Source organism: Aphis gossypii, chromosome X, assembly GCF_020184175.1.
Source record: "Aphis gossypii isolate Hap1 chromosome X, ASM2018417v2, whole genome shotgun sequence".
NCBI lineage: Eukaryota > Metazoa > Arthropoda > Insecta > Hemiptera > Aphididae > Aphis > Aphis gossypii.
In genome coordinates, this window is record NC_065533.1 from 38755737 (window position 1) to 38777655 (window position 21919).

General features: G+C 26.3%; 1 protein-coding gene across 2 annotated transcripts; it reads right to left on the minus strand.

Moving 5' to 3' along the window:
* Positions 1-3814: 3814 nt before the first annotated feature.
* LOC114125746 (ATPase ASNA1 homolog) lies at positions 3815-20117 on the minus strand. 2 transcript variants are annotated; one of them, XM_027989514.2, is made up of 7 exons: positions 19629-20117; positions 19378-19525; positions 19169-19320; positions 14695-14950; positions 14430-14633; positions 14223-14353; positions 4004-4164 (listed from the first exon to the last, which is right to left on the minus strand). In XM_027989514.2, the coding sequence occupies exons 1-7, from the start codon at positions 19751-19753 to the stop codon at positions 4149-4151; spliced, it is 1032 nt and encodes a 343-aa protein (XP_027845315.1). In that variant the 5' UTR covers positions 19754-20117; the 3' UTR covers positions 4004-4148. The 2 variants fall into 2 exon arrangements, with proteins under 2 accessions (XP_027845314.2, XP_027845315.1); XM_027989513.2 differs by lacking the exons at positions 14223-14353; positions 14430-14633; positions 14695-14950; ... (1 more) ...; positions 19378-19525; positions 19629-20117 and adding an exon at positions 8609-9936 and having other exon boundaries at positions 3815-4164.
* Positions 20118-21919: the final 1802 nt, after the last annotated feature.

The following is a 21919-nucleotide window of genomic DNA, read 5'->3' on the forward strand; positions in this document are numbered from 1 at the left end:
TCTCCATCATAAATTTCAAAATGTCTGTTAATGTCTATTAAGTGAATTAGTAAAATTACCAAGTATTTAAAAAGAAAATTAAATCTTGTTTAACATTAGTAATTACATAATATTATAATTTATGATATAAATAGTAAATGCTTTTAAATAATATAAATAGATAATGATATTGTATAAAATATAACAATATGTTTATATATTATTATTACTGTACATAATTTTATTATAGTGTAATTAAAATTGTTTATCAGATGCTGTAAAAAAACTACCAAAATTTCAAAATGTTATTCAGAATGAAATGGAAAAAGTAGTGAAGTATGTCCTTGTCCAAGCTCCATTCAATATCAAGCGTCTTCAACTTCTAAATAATAAATTTGTCTACCTATTGTTTTGATTGATAATTAATAATATAGTAACGTTTAATAAACATCTGTCTCATTATTTATTAAATGTTAAATAATATTATTAATTTAAAATTGATTTTAAATATTTAATTATGTACCAAATTATCTTATTTATTAAATATTTAATTCAAAATGCAAAATGGTTCAATCAATGATCGCTATACATTGTATAAATATTTAAAAACATACTGGCAATTAAACTAAAAAATTTATTAAATCATTTATGTTTTATTTAAAATAATGAAAAAATATTTATAAAATATTGATGTGCTGTGTGGTACACGACAGTACTGCCTAACAATTGTAAGTACCTAGACGAATAATTAAAAATTATTATTTATTTTACATTATGTAAAATTCAATGAACCATTCGTTAACCGCAACAATAATACAATAGCTTACCCTACCTATATAATTTATTATGCGTGATACACTCAGGGCTGTTATTTTAAAAACACGTTTAAAATATAAAAATCATATTGATTTTGTTTTAAACGATTAAAATACATGTTTTAAGTATCAATAAAAAACTTGTGTTTAAAACAATATTTTTAGTTCATTTTTGTTTAAATAGGTAGCATTTCAAACGTTTTTTAACATGTTTAAAATTTGTTTTTTTTAGCCCTTATGTGTCTACGACTTAACGTAATCCGTAGGCAGGAACTTTACATTTTTACTTTTGACAATTTTATTAAAATCAAAAACCAAATACTCATACACGGGTTTACATACCGATATATGTTTACAAATTCGCAACTGAAGTAGGTACTAAACGTTCCCAAATCAATACCTAAAAGGCTAAAACATACCAAACATAGATAAAATATTACGACCGATAAGGCGTGAAACCAAAAATGCGATTACCAAGTCTCCGTAGTGATACTCGTTACTCGTCAAATTGCGACTAATGACTTACGAGTTCCGATAAAACTGTTTGTCTTTGCAAAACCTGACATTTTAAGGTTAAAAATAGGTGTGATGGCGTAAAAAAATATTTAATTATAATTTTAGTTAAATATGTATAAAAAAAAGTTCTAAAGCTCAGATTTTAAATAATTTGTTTCTTTTTTTCCAGGGATCGCTGAATTTTTAATATTATAATTTTTAGTTACACAATATTATACATCTATACAAATTTGTAAATCATAACTCTTACACATTTTTAATTTTTTACATTCATATAATAATTTCTTACAATTCATACTATTTTTTGGAAACGTGAGGGAAATCCGAGCTGCCTCTCTCACGTTCTCCCCAATACAGTTATATTAAATAAAGGGCCGGTTATAGGCGTAGGCGATGTAGCCGATGTAAGCCCAAGCCTACGGCAGCAAAATTTATATTTATATATAAAGGCGGCGTATAAGAAAAAATTATAAAACAAGAGGCAGCAATTTTGATCTTTGCCTACGTATAGAAATTTGTTTGCACTGGCCCCGATTAAATACATATATTACACCTTATATTATTACAATAATATAATAACGTATTACATTTTAAATATTTTATAATAATTATTATTAAATCCATATAGTTTCCCATTTTACATTTTTCAATGTCAAAACAAATTTGTAATATAATGCATAAGAAAAACAAATATATTTACATAGAACGATTGAAGAAACGAAGACTGAAGAATGAAAGAATGAACATCAAAATATAAAATTAATAATTGAATAAGCGACGACTTTCGGAGTCAGTGGCGGCTACAATAAATTTACCATGTATATCCAATTTCTAAAATCTGTGTACACCTACTAACCAACAATTATTATTAATTTTTATTTAATTATTATTTAATAATTTCCCCATAATCACCCAAAATCATGTGTATCCGTTGATATACTTGATGTAGGTATAGGATAGCCACCACTGTTCGGAGTAATACTATTATTTCCAAAAACATTACTATATCTATTCCTAAACGATCATTAGTTTAATGACTAAATGACCATGATATTAAATCGTCTTCGGTTCTAAAAACAGTCTCACTCAAGCACGCGCATGCATAGGTCATCAAATTAAGTTTTTGACATTTTTCCGTTTTTAAAATCGGTACAAAATAGATATAAAAGAAAGATTTTTTTAGTAACTTCCTATGATCCGATTTACATAATTAAAATAGATCTGTATTCGGTAACTTTTTTACTAGGTTATGTAAGATAAATAATTGATATTTCAAAATTGAATGTATGTGTATGTGTATAAAATAAAAATACTTTATTATTTTTGGAAAAGTTAACATATTTTTTAAGCCTTATCGAATACAAAAATCAAAAATCTGTTTCCTACATAACCTATAAAAAAGGATGATAAATTCATACGTATTTTTAAAACAGTTATCGAATATCAGGAAGTACATAAACTAATCTTCCGCTTATGGGTCTAAAGCTACGAAAAATACGGAGTGCTCCAATCTCCTTATAGCCGAATTTTTGGTTTGTTCGGTATTTCGCTTTAGACAGTTTACATTAAATAAACATTTGGATAAGAATATTACCTGTATACCACTATCTAATTATACAAACATTTGGCACCTATAAAGAAATGGTATCATCGTTTAGAAATATATTACATTAATTATCATACCTAAGTAAATATAAATAAATGAAATATATTTTATAATGTAAAATTTAATTTTCTGTTCTTAAAAAATTCATCAACGATTTTACATGGGTTGTTCATGAGGTTTTGACTGAGTTCTCTTTCAATAGTTGGCAACATTAAATCAATCCATGATTATTATCGTTATTATTACGGTTATAATAGATATACATTATAATAGATCGATAAAATATTGTGGTAGGTAGTTATAATCATTTGGCAAGGTAAATTTACCTTGCCACATAATTATGACCTTGAATTTTATTTATTCACAGTGTATCACGAATAAACACGACTTAAATACTTATACGTAAGACTTAAGACAATAAGTTATTGTATATAATATATAGGTAACAAAAAATAACAGCTAGAAACTGTTTTCATACTCACATTATCCCTATCTGCCACTGCTTATACCATTAAACAAATTTTATTGTATTTATGGCTATTTATACCACATTTTTTAATATATGAAGAAGATGCCACCCATAACAGTGTTTACGAATTGTAACGAATTAAATTCACCTAAAATTAATATATAAATGTTTGGCGAATAATATACATCTATATCACTAGGTATATATAATATTTTAAACATTAATCTGTAATGAAATTTTAGTAAACAAAATAAACTAAATTATACAAATCTGAACACAGAGGCATCTTCATATATGTCTACTTTAATTCTATCAATATTGTGTAGATACATGGGTCTACGTTTATTAATATTTTAAATTAACGGTAAAAACATAGAAACAATCAAAAGAGCTTTTTTTTATTACTGAAATATGTTTTATTTTTTGAGATTAGTATTATTTATAATGAATAAAGTATTTATTTTCTTAATTTATAACAATTACCAACACCCAAACTACGTTCTACAAAAATACTTGTTAGATAAAAAAATATATAATAATGTTAATAAATAGTTTATGAATAAAATAATAAATAAAAACTATAAAAATTAAATGGTTAGTAATATATTAAGTCTGAATAATTTAAAAGTTTTAATGACCATGTTCATGTTCATGTGCATGCTCATGAGATGCATGGTCGTGATCCGAATGATGATGGTGATCCGAATGATGATGGTGATCTGAATGATGATGGTAATCATCTGGCCCAAGACTACCACCATGACTATGACTGTGATGAGCTGAAAAATTATTTAATTATTAATTACTATAAAATCAAAGATGGAATAAATTATAATATAAAACAACTAAAAGATATAAACTAATTTAAATAATATACATATATTGATCATTAATTTAAAGACAAAAGGTTATTGGTAAGTCATAATAAGTTAACAAATATCTTTTACATATTACCTATAACCTACAAGAGAAATATAACGAAAAAATAATATATATAGTGTAAGAAAAGTAGCAAATAATAAAGTACCTTCATATACAAGCTGTTTGTAATTAAATAAAAAAGTTAAGAGGTGTACAAGTTATTATGAATATTAATACGAGTATATCATATAAAATGTTACAGAATTACAAAATTAATTTGTCAGTTGTCAATAAAATGAAACATACCTACATAAAGTATTAATATGTAAGTTTTAAAACAAACGAGTGTTTTAATTAATATAATTATGGGTTTGTGGTTTTAATTTTAAATCAAATTACTTAATAGCTCTAATGTCTCTAGGTGATTATTGACAAAAATAAATAAACTATTTAAATAGGTTGGGCAAAAATGACTCGTGACATTAACTTTAGTAAACCACATGCGGCACGTATAGATATATAGACTATAGACTATAGACTTATTCTCCTCAAAAAAATTACCGAATATAAAGTTATAAAGTTATCTAGGCAAAATATAAAAAATGCGTCTGGTGTAATTGTAATATTATTATCACGCTGAATAGTTCGAAAAATAATAATGCATTAAGTGTTCAGTATCCAAAAATATAAATATATTACATTAATCATAAATAATAATATAACTTATATGTATTTAAAAAGGTGGGCGAGTGGGTACCGCTCTGCTATGTAGTAGATACCTATCGAGTTTTTAAGGATACCTAATCTTTTTAGTAAACTATCGAGGTCATTGTGATAGTTGTGTTAAATTTTAATTTAATGATGTATAATTGTAAGTATACAAAAAACGATTCTGGATGGAGATGGTCGATCGCCTATAATACATAGGACAAAATTTTAAATCATGATATGGTTTTAAATATTTCTATAAAGTTAAATAATTTATTTTACTATTAGGCATTTAATAATTAAAACAATTATAAAATGATAATATAATTAATATTTCATGAACATTTTAAGTACATATTTACATTATTTGCTTTCAAATAATAATAAAAAAAGACCAATTTCATAAATTAGATACTGGTTTTGCGTAGAAATTTAGGACTCAAAATATTTTTGGTTATTTTGAAAAGTACTGCTATTCATTTAACTTTTCACCTCTAGTTATTAGTTCTAATTTAATACCAGAAAATATAATAAATTCAATGTATAATTGAAGTGTAAATAAAATATACATATTTACATAATTCAAATAATAGGCAGTTAACCGGCTGAATAATAATTTATTCATGTATATTACTCGATGGCAAACTAACTATTAGGTACCTAAGTACCTAATATACAATTAACAAACTGTCATTTTCTTTTTTGAATATATTATTTTAAACTATTAAAATATTAATGTTGACAGTTAATTTACAATTTACACGAAAAGATTGAAAATCGAATAGAACCCACCAATAATGTTAAAAAATGTTGGACCTTGAACTATCTTATTAAATATTTTAAGAAACAATATGCTAAATGAGATTTTTCAAAAACTAATTAGAGTAGGTACATTTTTAATAAAAACATTAAGTGATGTATATTATTTTATATTTATATAGGTCTTACGAGTTAAATTAAAATGTTAGAGTAAATGTATTTATAATCATAAATTTAAAATAAATTATTTTCTAATAGTCATTAGTTATTCACATTTAGGTAGGTATTTTACATACTTAAAAATATTTATTATAGGTACTCGTAGATTGAAGTTTAATGTTTTAAACATATATACCACTTAAACGTTATACCTACCTACATTTATATAGTTTTGTATTACTCATAATCTGTATATTTTATCATTGTCTAGACACATTAAAAAATATATTTAAAAAACATTAGTGTAAATGGTAAGGAAGGTACTATTAAATATAAGTGTGGCCTTAATCATCATCGTGTCTGAGAATTTCAATTATGCTGTTTAACAGAATATAGTATTCGAAACAGGGAACTCCCAGTTTACATACAACTAATATTACCTGTTTTTTTTTTTATCATTCCAGGTATAAACTAAATACAATGGTTTTAAATAAAATAAATAAATTATAATATTCCTAGTATACTACAAACGCACACGAAGTTAAAATAAGAAAGCGGGTAAGTAGGTACCGCTCTGCTGTACATTAGGTGCCGTGTGGATCACTAATATATATTATAGGAGTGTTAAATTTGAATCCAATGACAGGTATCATTGTATACGAAAAACGATTCTGAACGAAGATGATTTGTCAGTATAGGATATAATTTCCAGTGGTTGGTGAAAAAAGTGGTTTATGTTTTAATGGCCTGAATATACCAAAATTTAAGTTCTTTTATAATTATTGTAAGCTAAACTTATAGAAAATCTTGTATTAAATTTTGAACTCTTATCTACTTATAAAAAACTTTTATGAATTATACCTACAAAATAATTAGCAAATATTCATAATTTTGACGAATTTTCGTCAAAATTTGAACTTCAAATGCTAAACAAAAAAAAATCGTGCCTATGTGTTCTTATTTTTTTTTAATCACTATAAGAATAACTTATGAGAAACCTTGTATTAAATTTTCAAGTATTTTGACTCGACCAAAAAATTGTTATAAAAATTAAATCATGTAAAGGAAACGCCAATCTTAATAACTGGTGAAATGTTCATGTATCTACGACTTTTATTTTTTGAATAATAAGAAATATTTAAAACCGTTTGAGGTTAAATCGTTATTGTTATGCTATTTCGTTAAAATTTCAGTTAGCACTTAAAATTTTTCCTATAATGATGATTCAAGTATTTTCTATAGCTACTTGAAGGAAAACTTATGAAAAACATAGTGTTGAATTTTTTAACCTTAGATATAAACACAACAAATTTTATGATTTTTCAACTTCAAAATTACTTGCAAATTTTCACGATTTTGACATATTTCGTACAAATTTAAACTATTAACTTTATTCTTTTATAAAAACAAATTGTGACTTATGATTTTTGGTATTTTTAACTACAATAAGAACTACTCATAAGGAATGTTGTATTAAATTTTCAAGTTATTTTGGTCATATATCATTTTTTTATCGACACTTCAAAAAAAAATTCTTAGAAAAATCGAAAATTTTAGTGATTTATAAATGGCTCAAAAAAAGTCAAAATATTTTGTAAATTTGACTGTATATAGATAACACTAATATTAACAATGGGTGAAAAGAAAATGTTATGTATTTATAATGATTAGTTTGAATTACAATCATTTAAAAAAATCGATTTGTTCGAAAACTGGTGTCGCGTAAAAATTTCCATTTTTCCGTCATTATTTATTTATTTTTTCTCGATTTTTTTGAAAACTGTTTAAAAATGTTCATTAATTTTGCCATCGGAAACCTACCCCAAAGTTTAAAATTAAAACATAATTTTGACTAATTATGCTGTACACAGACACAAAAAAAACACACATCATTGAATAATCAATACATTCATCACTCCGTTCAGAATTCAAAATAATACTAGTTTTAAACCTTATTATTAAATATATTTGAGGAATAATGTAAAAAGTACTTTTTACTCACACATACACAAGATATATTTAAATATATGTACGTATATAATATATAATATTTTACTATTATCATAATATATTATATTATATATTGATCTTGTCAGCGAATCTGGAATTTTTTCAAAAAATTTAATAACTGTTTTTTTATTTTTATTTTATTAACAAATTGAAGCGATCTAAACATGAATCAATTTAACGATAAATTGATAATAATGTTAACAGATGCACATTAAATTTTATAAGATTTATGAGTATCAGGGCTGGATCAAGGGGGCTGCCAGTTTGAAAAGGACCACAATGTGTTGACTCGCTTTTTTTTTAGATAAAAATGGCATTAAATAAATAAAACATTATTATAATTTATAAATACTGTACACTATAGGTACTACAATATACAAATATACCTACTTTACTTATTTCAATTAATAGTTTTTACAAACTACTAAATCTGAATGAAAAAATGAAATTGTTTTTGTGAAAACGCCTAACCAAATGTAATAGCCCCCCCTTATATTATGATCATAATCCGGCTTTAATGAGAATATTGGAATTTAAATGAATATCATAAACGCAGTATATTATATAAAATCAACTGGCAATTTAGTATTTCTTATTAAAGTTATTACAAGGCCTGATTATATGATATATTGTAATAATAAAACGGCGAAATGTTTATTATTAAAAATAACTAACTAATTTTAGTCTATGTTTTACTCATCACCACAAAACGGCGTAGGTACTCACTCATCATCTGCAATCCAAACATGATAGAGAAGCCAAATATTATAGCCAACAGGTGCGAAAATCCCGACTGTTTGTACCTGGCGAGCACCTCGAAGAACACGACGTACAAAAGGGTACCGGCGGCCAGTCCCTGCAAAACGACAGCTACGAGTCCAGGTGTACCGTCCACTGAGCCTCCGTTGCCGTAGCTCACGAGAATCATGCCGATGGCGATGCCCACTGGCGTGACAACGGCAAACGTGGCTACGTACGCGATTAGCACGGTCCTTTTGGTCTCCAACCAGGCCAGTTCCAAGCCGATGCAGAATGCGATGATGAGCTTGTGCGTGGCGACGGCGAAAAATAGGTACCACATGTGGTCGACGCGCTCCTCCAACCCGATGGCCAGGCCTTCGAACACCTCGTGGAACGACAGAGCCAGCACGGCGAACAGTCCTCGAAACGACTGTGCGCCTTCTGCTTTCCGCGATTCCGACGGCCGTTTCGTCGCATTACTCACTTCACCGCATCGCGGTTGAAGTTGCTGCTGTTCGTTTGTCCGTGTAGTCGGCAGCGTCATTTCCCAGGATGTCGACCGGTAACGTCCGTTGGTAAACTCGTTCGAGCGTTCATCGGAAGTAGCCGACGAATTGGCCGATGACGACGGCAGCAAACCGGGTGGTTTCGGCACTGCTGCAGGAGGGTTGCGCCGTCTCAAGCTCATCGATCGTTGCAACATTTCCTGCCCGGCGTCATCGCCGTCCGCGGCGTATACGCTGTCCAGCACTGCGTGCACTATCTGGTCGATGACGAACACCAAAAAGAACCCGACGCAGAATATCAGGTCGCCCAGGTTCTCAGCGGCCGGGCCGTCGGGCAGCAGCTTGTGAGCGGCCTGCAGCTGGCTGACGTTCTCACGGACCTCGGGCTGCAGGTGCAAAAACGTGGTGAAAAGCAACACGCCGCCGCCGAAACACAATAGCAGCGACACGACCGGCGAAGATTCGGTGGCTGAATGGCCCGGGTGTGAATGGCCGCCGTGCTGTTCCGGCGCTTCTGCGTTCGGCCGCCACCATTTTTTGGAAGTCAGTCGTATGGGCAACATGCCCAAAATGAATGATCCCAGGCCCAAGACGAGCATGGCGATAGTCTTGCCGACCGTTATGTGTTCTAACAACGCGCCGACTGTAATCCCGTCGTCCGCCATTAGATCGCGTTTGCCGTTCACGTCAACGATCGAAATATTATTAAGAGCGACACGCGAGTACAGAGGACCGTTTACCGGTACGCCGCAATGGTTACTGCGGCTCAACTCGTTCCTGCGGTGCGGCGTGTTATGTGTTTGCTAAACTACGTTGGCTGGGCTGCCTAATGATCGAATATTACCACCACCACCATCGCCCTTACTAACCGCACCTCGCGCAGTGCTCCCGACAACTATGCGTTTTGTAAAAAAAAAACTACTCCAACCACCTGCCTACGTCTCGCATACCTTACGCCCTTGTACACGAAATACCGATGCGATAAATAAACCCCATAAGTCTACAAACCGGTTTAACGACGACATTCTTTGTTCCGCCGTACCACCCGGCCGCCAACCCCTCGATAAAGGATTTCGTCGATCGTCTTTTTCCGACAGACAATTAACCAGACAAAATTCAAACGACATGTATATTATTGTACATATAATACCTTCAATATATTCGTATAAGATTATTATCCTACAACGTCATTCTCTCAAACAACTCCAATAGCCGTATAATACTTTCTCCGCTGTATAACTATATTATTGTACCTTATACTTGATATGGCGATTTCATGTTTAGTATAAAATTAAATACTAAAATCGCACAGTAGGTAGTCATTGCTGACTGCCCTTTTTAATTATTAGGTTTTATCGAATACGGCTGATAGCTATAATGAATGTATTTATCATATAATTTACATACCTAATATATTATATACCTACGTAAGTAAATAGGTACCTATTTTACACAAAATTATGTTTTAATTATAATATAAAAGTATATTATTCTCTCTACACATATTAATAAAGTATCTAATTATTCTTTTCTCTAATATTTGTTAATTTTAACGATGGTTTATAGCATAATTGTTATTTTATAAATAAGTTCTAATAATAAATCTTCGACTATATTTGTTTATTAAAATATATCATTTTTAAAACACTCCAACTAAAAGTTTAACTAATTAACGGAGTGATGAATGCATTGATTCTACAATGATGTGTGTTTTTGTTTTTTTGTTTGTTTGGTGTCTATTTACAGCAAAACTAGTCGAAATAATGCTTCAATTTCAAACTTTGAGGGTAGTTTCTGATGGAAAAATGAATATCCTTGGTGATACAGATCAAAAGTAAAAATTATCCAATAGTTTTCAAAAAAATCGTGAAAAACAAAAAAAAAAATGACAGAAAAGCGGGAATTTTTACGCAAAACCAGATTTTGACCAAATCGATTTTTATTATGTGGTTGTAACACAAAAACTTATCAATATAAAGATGGCTGGCAGTTGTCCGAAAAATGATAAGGACCCAAAAATCGAAAAAGTACTGTTGATAAAAGTTATACTATGATAAAAATTATACAATGATAAAAGTTATACAACTCCAGCGTATTTTGTAGTTTACAATTTTTGTACAAATGTTTGTATTTCGAACTATTTTTTAACTATAAAGTTTTTACTTTTTTTACACGATACAAAAAAATTAATTTTGGTAATTAATTATTATGATTTATAATAGTAGTAGAAATACTCAGTGGCGTAGCCAGGGTTATGGAATGGAAGGTTTAAGTATAAATTAAACCAAGTTTTTTACAGTTTTCGTTTATAAATAATACATATATTAGGAGAAAAAATTTCAATAGAACACCCAAAATCCCCTTGGCTTTGCCACTAACCTATTCAATTTTTTTAACGCAAGAATTAAAAGAACATTTTAATAACATTATGGAATAAAAAGTTTAGACGACCAAAAATTCTTGAAAATTTAATACAAGGTTTTTTATAAGTTGTTTTTAATTTAGTAAAAATAATCAAAAATCGTTTGTCCCGATTTTTTTTCTAAACTTTTATAGTTCAAATTTTTACGAAAAATGTCAAAATCACGAAAATTTGCAAGTAATTTTGTAGTTGAAAAATATGAAATTTTTTGTGTTAAATCTAAGATTAAAAATTCAACACCAAATTTTTTATAAATTTTCCTTTAAAAAACTATTGAGAAAATTCGAAACATCATAATAGAAAAAATGTTATGTGCGTTTGAGTTTTAAATGTTTACGAAATCACGTACCTAACAATAACGATTTATCTTGAAACGAAATTAAATATTTGTTTTAATTCAAAAAGTATAAGTCGTAGATATTTGAACATTTTACCAGTTATTTTCATTGGCATTTTTTTTACATGATTGAGTTTTCAAAATATTTCGCTTATTTTAAAGCTATTTAAAGGCATTTGAAATATTCGTTTTTGTTTATTTTTTTTTTATAAATATCGATAAAATGTTTTTGACAGAATCAAAATAATTCAAAATTTAATAAAAAGTTTCTCATAAGTTATTCTTATACTGATTAAAAAACTATAAGAATACATAGGCACAATTTTTTTTTTATTAGCATTTGAAGTTCAATTATTGACAAAAATTGTGAAAATCATGAGTATTTACAATTTATTTTGTAGGTATAATTTTGTATAAAGTTTGTATAAGTAGCTAAGAGTTCAAAATTAAATACAAGATATTTCATAAGTTTAGCTTACAATAATTATAAAAGAATATAAATGTTGGTGTATTCGGGTCATTAAATCATAGGGGGCTGGAGGAGAAGTACTGGCACCATAGTTCCTCCTCCAGTCCTCGATACCACAATAAAAAAAAAAAAAGTCATTAAATCATAAACCACCTTTTTCACCAACCACTAGAATTTATACCATAGACTGACAGATCATATTCGTTCAGAATCGTTTTTCGTATACAATGATACCTATCATTGGATTCAAATTTAACACTCCTATAATATATAATAGTGATCCACACAGCACTTAATGTACAGCAGAGCGGTACCCACTTACCCACTTTTATTCAATTACAGTTAATTGTATTTTACACAATTTTTGACAATCATATCAAAGTTGATAATCCATCATGTTTAGATATTTTGGATTTAATTAATAAATAAATAATTTATGATACTAAACTTTTCAAAATAAATAATACACAATAAATTCACACAAAATCCTTTATTTAATTCAACTTACATATAAGATTAAAATTATCTTAAAAAATACTTGGATGATTGCTTAAGTAAGTTAAGTATGACCTTAACACATACTTAAGAGAAGAATATTCTATTTCTCATCATCACTTATAATTATTACAGAATATCAATGATAATTTTATGACCTTGGCATATTTACTTCATTGGCCTGTACTAAAATTTAAGACTTACTTAATTATTCTTATATAATATTATGAAATATTCTTAAAATAAAACAATACATTTAAGTCACTATAATTATTTTAACTAACCATTATAAGTACCAAAGTTTTATATGATTTAAAACTAAATGGTTTATATTTTATGTAAGGTACAAAGTTATAAAAAAAATGTTTTTTAAAACATAAACTAACATCAGAATTAAATAATTATAATATTGTTTAAAATTCACAAAAAAATTTTATTTTACATACCTTAAGACAGTTTTTTTATAATTGCCGAACAAATAAAATTTTCAAATCAGTGTTCATTTATTTTTAAAGTGATAAGTAATTTATTATGAAAATAGAACTGAAATAATGTACGAGTATATACTGTTAAATGTGTGATTTTTCAATAATATACTTATTCTCTTAAGTAAATAGTAAATTAAAAAATGTGTACAACAACTATTATATAATTAAACATACACACACATATACACAAAAGATAAAAATTATTTTAAATACTTTGATGATTGCTTAAATAAGTTAAGTATGAACTTAACATATACTTAAGAGAAGAGTTTTACTTCTCATCATCATTTATAATTATTACAGAATATCAATGATAATTTTATGGCCTTAGCATATTCGCTTCATTAGCCTGTACTAAAATTAAAAACTTACTTAATTATTCTTATATAATATTACAAAATATTCTTAAAATAAAACAATACATTTAAATAAATACAATTAAGTCACTATAATTATTTCAATTAACCATTAAAAGTACCAAAGTTTTATATAATTTATTATAAAATGACTTATACATAGAATACCTAGAAGATATAAAGAATTTTTTTTTTATGACTTAAACTAACACCAAAACTAATTATAATTGTGTAGAATAAAAATTAATAAGCTTTTATAAGACAATAAGTGTATTTTGTTAAAAAAAATTTTAATTTAAAAATGTATTTTTAATAACTCATTAAATTAATTATAATTAACTGTTATCATTCTTTAATATTTTAATAATAAGAGTTCATTTAAAATAAGTTAAATCATTCAAATTATATTTATGATAAAAGAATTACTAATACTTTTGTGTTTGTTTTTGGATGTACATTTTATAGTTTTAAAAAATGTTGTTTAAACTAAAAATAAAAAAAAACCACAATAATATTTGTCACTTACTCAGTCTTATGATAAATATAACTTGAGTCAACTAAATACTTAGAAAACTCAGATATATCTTTAACACCTCGGACTTCATTTTCTAACAATGGAAGCTTAGTAATATGGAAATCAAGGTACAAATCGTTTATCTAAAACAAAAGAAAATAACAATAATACAATTTTAAAATATACTATATTCAAACATACAATAAAATGAAAATTAACCTGTTCTAGATAGGTGCGCTGCAATTCTTGTCTAGAAGAACACTTTTTACAATTGCGGTTCGAAAAATCCTTAGTAATGTACAGTTGATTAACAACAATATTATGTGTGTCAATTTTATTTTTGGTTAATTCTTGAATAAGCCTTTCCGTTTCATATAATGACAAAAATTCAGCAATGCATACACAAATAAATGTAGATTTATCCTATCACAAAATAGTTATAAATCAATTTTATTTATTTAAAAAATATTATTTGGTTACTTACAGGATTTTTGAATTGTAGATCAAGAGATTGAACTGTAGCCAACAATTCTTCAAGTTTTTGTATAGTATCATCAACATTAAAATCAGCACCAAAAAACAAAAATACTTGATTTAGGTAAGGACCTAATCTATCTTTAATCTGCAAAATTTTTTGTATAGCTTTTTCCATCATCGAAGGGAATGTTAGAAGTCTCAGAGTATGCCCAGTAGGAGCAGTGTCAAATATAATAGCTGAAAAGTCCATACTCTCAACTAACCTAAAATTAAAATTATATCAGTAATAGTTTACAATTACTATGATATACAACATAAATTTAACACGAAAATGTACAAATATTGTATTTAAGTACCTATTCTGAATGTCAATCAATCTAATATTTAAAAAAGTCAGAGTGCAGTAACTGATTTGAGTGAAAAGTCGGAAAGATAGGATACATAAGGTTATTTAATTTTTATCTATGAGCTACAGTATACCATTGCTAATAAAAAACGATTCTGAGTGAAGCTCGGTGGATAGCATTATATTATCAACAATCTAAAATTTGTTATATAATAAAATAAATAAATTGGTACATCTAAACTACAAAAGTAATAAAAAAATATTATGTTATTATACAATATCATATTTTTTGTTCTATTTGTTTTATATTGTATTTTATATAGTTATGACAGCTAAATTTGTTACAAATAATTTTAAAATGTTTAATGTACCTACCTACTTGTATGTACTAAGTATATTTGATTACCTGGGTATAGAAAATAATTTTTAGAAACATGATATTAAGGAGGGGAAAAAAGGTACCATTTGAACTTATAAGAAATAATAATTGTTTTCATATACATTACAGTATTCTATGATATAGTAACATTTAAAAACGCCTGCATACAGTTTATATAATTCAAATTTTTTTTTACAATAAAATAAAAAATATATTTCTTTTATTGAGAATGTTGGTAATATGACAAAAATGGAATATGCAATAATAAAGTATTTTTCTTTTATAAAAAATAAATAAATTTGAGTACATTGTTTTTAGTATTTAATTACCTATCATATAATAATAGATGATAAAACTTTGCAATGATTAATCATTCATAGTAATTTTTTGACATTAGGGGGGAAAAAATAATTATTTAAGAACTATAATAGTTTATTACATTTCTTTGAATGATAGGAATACCCATGAAAAAAAAAATTATATTTTAGCAGTTAAATTTAATATTTAAATTTAAATATATTAAATCTTGCAGATAATAATAAAATGAAAATTTAATAGATAGTAGGTACATATAGTTTTTAATTAGATTTCACTTAGTTGCGAAGATATATAAATCCTAGATTACAGATTCACATAGGCACTTTACACATGGCTGTCTGGTAAAGCAGTGACGACTTTGGGGGTAATGTAAGTGAAACACCAACTCATCCAACAATTAAACATTAAATAATACTTGAATAAATTATGTATATTATAATAAATCATAATAAATATATGTCACCAATAGGACATATTTCTTTAATATTTTTTAATGCATTTATGATTGTATTAAAGAATATTCTTCTTGTTTAGGTATTTATGATATTCTTATGATATTTAAAAAGAAGTATATATATATATATATTACGTATGTTAGATTTCCTTATGCATTATGGTTGTATGATTAATATATTTTATCTATTATTTTTATACTACCTAGTATAATATACAGGTAAATTTTTTCTCAACATTAAAATCTAACTTTTTTTGTATAGATGAACTATCATTTCCATTTTCATGGACAAACCCACATCGCCCCTACACTCTACAGACAAGAAACAAAAATTAGTAGGTACTTATCAAAAATATTTATATAATTCTAAAAAGAGCTCAAATGTTAATTTTACCATGTCTAGATAAGTAAACAACCCAAATTTCAAGTTTTTAACCGAATTACAACAAAAAAAACTCCCAATATTAAAATGTCTATAAATAGCTCAAAAACATTTTTCGAATTTTATACTGTAAAAGAAAAAAATCTAAAATACAACAAAAATAGTCTCTTGTCATTTTTCATTTGAAGCAATATTTCTGGTATTAAATGTTTATGAATAAAGTTCAAATTTGTATACATTTACATAATTATTTAGAATAATATGCCAAAGAGGTAAAAAAATGAATCTATGCTAATGATGGAAAATAATACAACTTTTTTAGAGTATATTAAAAAATTTTTAGTTTTTACATTCTTTTTATACTTAATTTTTGTATGAATACTTCATCATTTTATAAAATTATAACAAAAATAAATTTTAGTTAAGATTTTATGACATAGATTAGTTAAAATGTTTTCATGTATGCATACTTCTTTTCGTATTGATTAAAATCATTGCCTCACCCACTTCACTGTATAAGATATAAATTAAATGGTTTATCTACATTTTATGATTTTAAAATAAATACTTTTCAGAAATATTCTTAAATTTTGAAATACTTACCTAAATAAATATTTTTATAATACATTTATATCATAACTGAATTCATAAATATATAATAATATTATATTAAATATTATTATAAATTTTAGGAAAAATTGAAAAAATTTAATTAATTTACAATTGTTTTAATCCAAAACATTAAGTAGCAGATATAGTATTTAATTATTAAATTAAATATTATTTCTTATTCAGAACTCAGTTTTTAATAATTAGGTTTTAATGTATGTATTTTAAAACGTACTATTTACAAAATGTCATTAACTGAGTTATACATTGATTCATAGAAAAAAATGTCCAATATTAAGGCAAAATGAATTTACATATCACATAAAAACGCACTATGTTCTATGTTATAAGAAGTATAAAATAACATTAAAGTAAACACAAAATTTACTATTTTCAGTTGTTTTCTAATATATAAAACTTTTTTCTGTAGATTTTTAATAATTAATTAATAATCATATTTAATTTATACAAATTAACTTTGAAAATTAATTTGAATAGTTTATTTATTTATTTCTACATCTGTAAACATTATCATCATTGTGATACTAAAAGCAATAGTACCAAAACTATCAATTGCCAGTGATATCAGCTGAGCTGACCATACAAACTTATTTTAATAGGATAGTACTCTTTTTTGGAGACATGTCCTAATGCACTAAATAATATTATTTGGTGCATACAAATGTACTTGTTTTTTAAAACCTTCCAGATTAATATAATCTTTAATTTTTTCATACAGTTTTATTGATATAATTCATTTTATCGAAAACATTTGTTAAGTTATTATTTGTATATGTAAATAGTAACCTAATGTTATTATCATTGGTTTTAATAGAAATTTATTTTAGAATAAAATGAGATATTAATTGATGAATTGTTGTAGAAAATCTAAAGATGTTATCTACATAGTTGTCGCAAATTGACAAATATTGGACTTTTGATTAATTTTAATTAAATATCAAAACATTAAAACCAGCGATGCAAGTCTATACAATCTATAATGAAACTTGCACTGAATTGTATAATAAGTAAAAATTGGATCATAAGTTATTAAAGAAAATTCACGGACCACAAAAATACAACAAAATTAAATTTAAAGTTACTTAATTAATTCTAATTAAAGTTAAGTAAACAATATGATATATAAATTATTCCATGTTTTTAAATGGCTATTTTAATTTAGTACCTATTATTATTCAAATTTCTACTCAATCATTAAGATTTTAATAAAAGTTTATTGAATATAAAAATACTTATGTTAATAATAAAAATAATTTATAAATGGTAAATTTGGTTCAATTTTATAATGTACTCTTTTTTTTTTTATTATTATTATTTTCTGGTTGGTTATCCTACCTATCACTGATCTTGATAATTTTTATTTTAAAAACTCAAACCTTTGTAAAATACCAACTAAAAAAAAGGTGTAAAGTAGAATTAATTAAACAATAATAATAATGTATAAATCGAGGACTAGGTCTCCTATGCGCCAAGCAAGGAAGGAAGTAAGTACCCATACTTAATTAATATAGTTATTTAAAAATAAAAACATAGTATCATATATTTTTTATTAATGTACCTATTTCAATTTATTTGTTGTTGACATTTTGTACTATATGGTGGAATATAAAAATATAGAAGAAAAACTATCCATAAACAGACCAAAACTTACTATTTGTTAGAAATAAGACGTTACCATGTAATTCAGGAATTTAAATTATGAATTACTACATTAAAACTAAAATTGTAAATTAGATTATTTGTAAAAAGTATATTTTAAATGATTTTTTTGATATTTTTAGGTTATTTCTACAAGTTACTAGTAAATGAGAATAGAAAATTGCGGTTTTTGAAAAATAGTGTAAAATGAAAACAGTATGTTTTGAAATGTAGCTCCTTATATGTCTCAAATATAATTAAAGGTTTGTGTATTTACATTTAAAATTATAAAATTATTATATTAGTATAATATTAAATGTTTGAATGTACTTACTTCATTACTTGAGCATAACTCATTGACTCTTCAATACCTGGAATAGCTGCTAGAATGGATTTTATAAAACTGTTACCCATCTGTATTGCTTCAGATTCATTGTTACTTTCAAATAAATTTTCATATTCACTATTAACATCAGTATCTACTTCCTAAGTAATAAATTCAATTAATAAATTTCAGTTTTTAATACCTTCTAAAAGGCTTACCATGGCAAATAAATTATTGAACCCTTCAACTTTAGTAGGAGCTTTAGTGAATCGTTGTCCAAAAGCATCAGATAGGTTGTGGGCAGGATCAGTCGATAATATAAGTACTGATTCACGGACTTTAGCCAATTGAATTGCCAAACTACAACTGAAATTATTATTTGAAATTGATCAGTCGTTTATTAGTGTAAGCAATGACAGATAATTATTAAATAAGTAAAACCAATTATGCACTTCTATGCAATGTTTACCTGCAAGTAGTTTTACCAACACCTCCTTTACCACCGATGAAGATCCATTTCAAACTATCCTGGCTGATTATGTTTTGTAGAGAAGGTTGAAGTTGTTCAAAATCAACAAGGTCATTACTATCCATTTTCAGATATGTTTATAAATTTTAAACCAGGTAACAAGAGAAATTAGCAAACAATAAAAAAGGAATTAAATTTTTTATTTGCAAAATGCTAACGAATGAAAGTATTGACAATATTGCACTGTAGGGTGTGGCACTGTAACTGCTTCACATAAACAAAGAAAAACCACCTTAGACTGGGAAAATCAACAGTCGGAAGTATTGACATATCCTTATCAATCATTAATATTGTGTGTGTCACGATGTTTATTATCATGGGCGGTAGTCGTAAAATTGATATAGAACAAAGGACCGCCATACACTATCGCCATCTGGGTGCTTGTGAATATTTCTGTTGTGACGTAATAACGTTTGTCATACTATATTATATTGTATAATATACATATTATATATTATTAAACATCATTTCATTTTCAAAATATTTCGCTTATTTTAATGCGAATTATAGGCATTTGAAATATTCGTTTTTGTTTAATTTTTTTAAATAAATGTCGATAAAATTTTTTTGGCTGAATCAAACTAGGTACTTGAAAATTTGATAAGGTTTCTCATTAGTTAGTCTTGTAATGATTCAAAAATTATAAGAATACATAAGCTCAATTTTTTTCTCATTAGCGTTTGGAGTTCAATTATTGACAAAAATTCGTCAAAATCATGAATATTCGCAAATTAATTTGTAGGTATAATTCATATAAATTTTTGTATAAGTAGATAAGAGTTGAAATTTAGTACAAAATTTTCCATAAGTTTGACTTAAAATAATTATAAAAAAACTTAAATTTTGGTGTATTCAGGTCATTAAAACATAAACCACCTTTTTCACCAACCACTAGAAAATATATCCTAGACTGCCAAATCTTCGTGTAGAATCGTTTTTCATATACAATGATACCTATCATTGGATTCAAATTTAACACTCCTATAATATATTATAGTGATCCACACGGCACTTAATGTACAGCAGAGCGGTACCCACTTACCTATTTATTTATTTATTACGATTATTTTTTTCAAATTGTTTGTTTTTTTAGTTAAAAAATTGTGTAAAATAAATTTATTAAATAAAAATTATTTTTAAATTGAGTATTTACTATTTTTCATTTGGTATTTATTTTTTTTTTTATAGTTTGGTTTATGCAAAACCATAATGAATATAATTACAGTGAGGATACTGTAGATATCAAGTTTTTGCAAATAAATTGTACTTTTTGTGTAAAAAAATTTAAATTTGAATCTACATTATTGAATCATTTACTATATGATCATTTCCACAAACCAGGCCATCATCTACAAAACCATACTTGGCAAATGATGTAAGATATAATTTATATATTACAATTACAACTTAGGTTCTTTTAATAATATATTAGTTGAAAACTCACATATTATACAATTTTATATGAATAATAATATGCAATATAATTTTTCACGATATGCAAATACAAATAAAATAATAAAGTTCATCAAAGAAGAAAGACAGGTTTAAATAATAATAATAGCAGATTCAAAATAAATTAATCAAATAGCAAGTCTAACCTAACCTAACCTAACCAAGCTAGTCTTAGGAGGAAAAAAATATTGCAATTAAAATTAAAGAAACCATCAAAATTCTACAAAGCAGCACCGTCATAAGTTATTCTAAATCCACTTAATCATTAAAATCTCAGCCTCCAGGACCTCATATTACTTCTGTTATAAATTATGAGAATATTATAAGATATGTGAATGTATAAATTATGTGGAGGGTGGTCACTCTGACTGATTTCCCACCAATTATGTAATCAGGTACTCTATAATGAGGTGTGTACTTGCGTTTTTAGAGTTTAGTAGTAGTACCCAACGCTTAACAGGCAGCGTGTTTTACGTATAGTCTTGTAATTTGTGTTAAATATTAAAACTTATTGTCACTCGTTAGTATTAATGAATAAATATTCACCGTCCTAATCTACCATGTCGAGTTCGTTGATTATCAGTTCTCCAAACAAAGAACTCTTAACACTACTTATTTAGACCAAAATTTAATTTTTTTTTTCACCCCAACCCTTCTTCAACAAACCAATTCTCAACAGCTTAAATTTACAAAATATTTTACAATCATTCACTCAAATTTCTTCTAAAGATTATAGATTATCATTAATTATGTACAATGGATACTAAGATGCTTAAGAT